Below are 6,000 nucleotides of genomic sequence, written 5' to 3' on the forward strand. Positions count from 1 at the left end.
TTAACTTGAGTTCTTTATGGTACTTAGCCTATTTAAAGCAGGATTTGGATGCATAGGAACATACCTGTTTCCTCAAATGTAAATGGGTCACAGTTGGTTACCCTGCCTTATGCAAGTTATAATTATTAAACATTCACTTCAAAAAGGCAATTCCATCCCCATTTATGAAACTTTCATGCCTAGACAGATTATTTTGCAATAAGAAATGATCGTTGGAATTAGTTTGTGTTTCAAGCTTACTTCTGCATTGCTATTGACTGGCGAAGAGCTGTAGTAAGCTCTTTGACAGGCAATAGTTAATTTGAAAGAAATCAAGTAGAAAGGGGACCTCATACAGGACTATCTCTGACAGCTTACACCTCATACATTGACAGAGTACAAGATGATACCAATTAAACCAGCATTGGAAAAACTATAATTCCAGATGCATTAAACAGGGATTGTTTGCATTCATAATGTAGAAAACATACAGGAAGTTTCAGGACTACAGAAATAATTGCTTATCTCATAGTTCTCATAAATAAAACGAAAAGAGGGAAATTCATTAATATCAACAAGTCCATTTGGAAGATCTGAACTAAACCACTGGCTTCAGTAGTACAAGAAAATGAAAATCTAGCCCTTCAGCAGTGGCAAGTTGTAGTAGGTTATGGATCATAAGCTTTATGGAGCAAAGAGGTGCAAGGGGGAATGCATCACTAGAAAGGTATAGGGTTAGGAAAATTTTAAACATGGAAAATAATTTCTTAAAGTTGTTATTGTCCCTTTATAAAATTATGCTAAAATAAGCCCAAATATTATGGCTCTTACCATAAAGAATACAATTTATTTCAATTCATTATACACATAGTTTGCTCTTGAATAAGAACAAAGAATTCCTTTGAGCCAAGTGTGTCATAATGCCACACATGAAATACAAAATACAGGAAGAAAATATCAACTTGCAGCCAAGCTATTGACTCCAAAGCAATAAATAGCAGAGGTCTGGAAAAATATTGTCTTCTGGTTGAAAGAAATGTAAAGAATGGATTAGAGGAAAAACTGATCCTTTGTTGAAAGAGAACTAAATATAGTCAAATGATTTCTATCAAGTGTTGATATCAATTTCTCATATTGAGATGCACATCTCTGTGAAATTAAAGAGAGACTAAATCATACCTCTCTGTGTCTGTCTCTGTCCCTGGATTTCTCACGGACCCAATCAATTGTATTGAAATCTTCATACGTTCCCACACCAGGAAGTGGTTCATCAAAAAAATCCATCATCTTACTTGCACCATTCATTCCTGCTCCATTATAGACCGTGTACCCTATACAAAAAAATAAATGTAACATACAGTACATACAAAGGAAAGAAAGTATTGTGCACACTACTTAAACTGTGGCAGATAGAATGCTCTCTGTTCAAGGCAGATACATTTTACAGTCTAGCCAGACCACTATAGTGCTCCAATGTTCTGTGCTGGCTCACGTCACTTTGCTGAGTCTCCTGGATAGATAGACCTATGCGACTTAAAGATATGCTGTGACTGTGTATAGATACGCTCATAGTTAAAATTTACAAGGCTGCAGGGGTAAGATTAGGAAAATATCATCATTGTTGGGCTATTCAAGGAAATACAATGTGGGCAACATTCTGATGAAAGTTCAATTTAACATGTTAATTTTGCTTCTCCATGCAAATACTAAGTATTTCCAGTACTTTCTGCTTTACTTCAGATTCAGCAACAGTAGTTTTTCTTTTTGCTTTTCAACGTGTGTAAGCTAGGTCATTGTTGGTAGCAAGATTCTCATTGTGAATTATGGACAATTGAAATAACGTAGTGACTGCTGTGACCCAAACAGGAATGTCAGCATTTTAATCAAAGTGCCTGCAAATATAAATTATTCTTGATAGTTTACAGTTTGATTTCTTCATAATGAGTTTCTTTGAGCAGTGCTTGTTTGTTAGGGCAAAAGTGGGGTGGGGGTCAGACAAGAGGAAAAGTAACAGCATATCTATCATAAACTTTAGAATCTTTATAGCAGCTAAAATATTAAAATACCAAGTATTTGGTCTTAGCATAATCATAATGGACATTCTTCATGGAGAATCAATAGCACAAAACACGAAAAACTCAAGAACCAAGATTTTAACCTTCCAGTCTACAGCGTTTCCCATCTAGAAAAAATATATTATGGAAGTAGAGGGCATGAAATAGTGTTGCGCAGAAGACATGAATATGCACCTTGCACGTGTTCACATGAGAGGGTGAAATTAAAGTTGTATGCAGAAGTAGAGATTAGAAGAACTGAGCAGTTATGAGGATGGTGTGGGGTGGTAGAAGGAAGCGATGTGCAGCCAATGGACATACCAATTAACATTATCACCATAAGAAGAGAGGCAGGATTAACATAAGAAATAAAAGGAAATGATATTAGATTCTTGGGACACACCAGAGCTAGTATTGAAGATCTGGGAAGAGAAGTCTTTGCTGACAATTCTCTGACCTGAGTAAATATGTAAGAAAGACACATTTGGCCTTATTCATAGGACAGTAATGGAGGCATATTGGAGCAGGAGGATGTAGTCAAATATAATCAAATTATCTTTCTTACACACACACACACCACTAGTAACTTTGATACTATGACAGGCCTGAAACCTGATTAGAGACATTCAAACAAATAGTTCTTAGTAACACAGATAAAATATTCCAGAGGGAACAACAAGCTCAAGGTGAGAAAAATTATCTAGGATGGGGTTGTCACTTGCAAGAAAGGACAAGCCTTGGAATTTTGAGAAGCCAGCTCAGATGCTAGTTCATGAGCAGAGGGAATGCTCCAGTAAAATAACATTTCTATCACTAGACATTAAATGTTATTACTTTGTTACCTATTATGAGATAAATTGTTTTCTTCACTTTGTGAAGACCTGAAGAATTAGCATAATAGCACAGAACTGCGCATACATATATTGAAAAGAATAAGCATGGTGAAGTCAAATCATCATTTAGCAACACCAATAACTGATTTAAGCAAAATGCTGAGGCAACTCTCATGCCTTAGCAAAAGAATGAATCAGAGTAGAAGAGTGAGAAATGAGACAGGATTTTAGTATATATGATAAGACAGGAAGGAGACAATGCACTGGGAAGTGAATTTGGAAGTTAGAAGCAGTAATAACTAATTCAGAATAATGGTTTTATATCTGATATAAGGAAAATAGAGATTTGGCTTTGGAAAGAAAGAAATTGGGCACAAGATGGACTGTAGTGCTATTTTAAACAAAGCCTGTTTTTTTAAACCCTAAACCAAAGGCACATGTTCTGTGAGCCTTTCAGTTTATTTAGTTTCTGCCTACAAGGCATTTTCTTGTTATTGTTACTCCCAAACTGTAATTTCGTAATTGTAATTCAAGATTACAAAACTAGATCATAAATTTCTATACTCAAATACTAGTTAAAGTAATGTTAACATTGCAGAGAGTTGAGATTTCTGTTACAAAACAGAGGGGGAGACAGACTGACTGTGGCCTTACTGTTAGGAAGTCCAGTATCTAATTGCAGAAGGTGGTGTTGAGACCCAGTGAGACTCACAAAGGATATTGCCTGGACTGAGTTACAAGGAGAGATGGGATAGGCTGGGTCCGTTTCCCCTGGAGAGTAGGAGCATGGGGGATGACCTTAGAGGTTTACAAAATCACAAGGAGCACATGTAATATGGGCTGTGGTCTTTTCTCCAGAGTAGGGGGATTTGAAACTCAAGGGCATAGATTTAGGGCAAGATTGGAAAAAAATCTATAAGGAACCTGAGAGAAAGTTTTCCACATAGATAATGATAGGCACGCAGAATAAGCTGCCAGGAGAATTAGCACAGGTGGATACTATTACAATTTAAACAACATTTCAACAGGTTCACAGATAGAAAAGATTTAGATTTAACTGACCTCTCGGTTAATGGTAGGGGCTCCATGGCATCTAAAAGGTTGGAAACCCCTGATTTAGAGGGATATAGGCAAAATACAGGCAAATAGGACTTGCTCAGGAAGATATCTTGGTTAGTATGGACATTTGCCATAGTTTTGTTTTATAACTACATGACTAAAATTTTGTGGTTATATTAAAAAATATTCTATATAGTGAAAAAGTTTCTACAAGGCTAAAACAATAAGAAAACATGATGTAAATACATACTGGTCAGGCAAAAACAGCAGAGACAGAATAGAGTTAAAGTTCATGGACTTGGAAAAACCCAAAGGGGTGAGTGGATGAGAGAGGGGAAGGGAAGATGAAAGACACAAAGAGACACAAGAGGTAAAGGCGAGATAGGCTGAGCCAGAAGGGGGTGCATGTTCCTTTACTTCAGCTGGACAAGAAATAAAGCAAGAAAGAATGTCTATACTCCAAATTGGGGCCTCTATTTCTTGACAGGCCTTGTTGCAAAATGCCAAGAAAAACAATATACAAGAGCCTCTATTCCTGTAGAGCATGAAGGCAGCTAAATCTAAATGTATCTAAGTATACTTGCAATAGTAACACCCTTATCACAGATACAGAAAGAATTGATATCATACTCCAACAATGAGCAGAATAGCACCCTGGAGATCCATAGAAGGGAAGCTTCAGCAAAATTCTACAAGCATATCCAAAATATGACCAACAACACATCCAGTTTGTAAACTATCCCAAAAGCCTTTCTACAATTTGAAAACCCTCGACTCCCATGATGAACATACTGAATGGCACCAATACTGGTACACTAACATGGCCCCTCTCACCATCCAGTGGAGATATGATTGACGAGCCCACCTCACTCCTCGCAGGTATTTCTACAGCTACCAGAAAAAAACCGGACCACCACAAATAGACTCATAAGTTGATATGCCAGAACAGCACAAACACTACACAGATGGGGCTCCCAACAAACCCTAGCTTGTTCCTGTGGTACCCCAACCCAGGACATCCTCCACCTGGCCTACACATGCCCTCTCACCAAGATCAGAGATGGTTTCGCTGCAGTCCATTGATGCAGCCACAATCTGGAGGAGTGGCTTGACTAAAATCGATTAGAACTGTGAAGAGAAAGCCACCTGCCATGCAAAACAACAGCTCTATAAATTTGAATAAAAAATTCTAGATTCAGACTCCAGCATCAGTCACCAAATTGTGGAGTTTACCCAATGTTGGCATAGCACCAACAGATATCAACCCACACCCAACATCAAAAATACTTACAAAATCCAGTAAATTTCTCCCAATCTGGCACCAGGAACTTCCCTAAGTCAAGTCCCTTTTAAAATTATTTACAAATCTGCTTTATTTTAGGCCCCCTTCCTCTACTTTAATCCTATGGCATTTTACTACCTTTTCCCCCACCTCATCCCAAACTTTACATGAGCCTCTATTCCTTTGAAGAAAATCCCAACCCAACACTCTTTGATCACTGATGCCTGCATTTTCTCTCCCTTACCAAAGAACACTCTCAACTATAATCTCCTCCCTCTCAATTCACTGGTTCTCAGCTATTTGCCATCACCCCACCTAATAGCTTCCTGATACCCACTTGATTGGCAATTGGAGCCTTGACTTCCCAGCTGCCATGTTTGACTAATGATTGCAGCCCCACCCTATCTCACCACTGATCTTCAGCAGCTGATTCATTAATTTTCAGCCTGTATACTTTCTCTCTTCCCTGCACTTAACAAATTTCAAACGTACAGTATACTTTCCACTGGAAGGCAGCGTAAAGACCTTACCTCATGTTTGTCCTGTTTAGAAGTGTATGAAGTCTCTCACTATTTAATTTCATGGTGGCAAGTCCACACACTAAATATCCATTGATCCAGTGCTTTTTGATAAAAAACCAGGCATGCACTTCTTACAGGCAATAAGCTTCAGTTCCTGTTGGAATCCCTGCAGTGCTTCATTAATTTCATGCAAGAATTTAAATCCTTGCCTTTCAGTTACTTCTATTCCATGAAGTAGAACAATGCATATTATGAGAATGGACTTTGCTACT

The 6,000-nt window shown here is 37.9% G+C and overlaps 1 protein-coding gene across 8 annotated transcripts in view; it reads right to left on the reverse strand.

Annotated features, from left to right (window-relative positions):
- The window catches only part of clcn5b (chloride channel, voltage-sensitive 5b), a 130,629-nt gene that overhangs the window by 31,306 nt on the left and 93,323 nt on the right, over positions 1 to 6,000 (reverse strand). For 7 of the 8 annotated variants that reach the window (XM_072270687.1, XM_072270682.1, XM_072270683.1 and 4 more), the window contains one exon: positions 1,159 to 1,310. In XM_072270687.1, the coding sequence (XP_072126788.1) occupies positions 1,159 to 1,310 (152 nt within the window). Of the gene's footprint in view, positions 1 to 1,158; positions 1,311 to 6,000 lie in introns of those variants that run through there. The other variant, XM_072270689.1, reaches the window with a different exon arrangement.

This window comes from Mobula birostris, chromosome 10 (genome assembly GCF_030028105.1).
Source record: "Mobula birostris isolate sMobBir1 chromosome 10, sMobBir1.hap1, whole genome shotgun sequence".
In the NCBI taxonomy this organism is placed as follows: Eukaryota; Metazoa; Chordata; class Chondrichthyes; order Myliobatiformes; family Myliobatidae; genus Mobula; species Mobula birostris.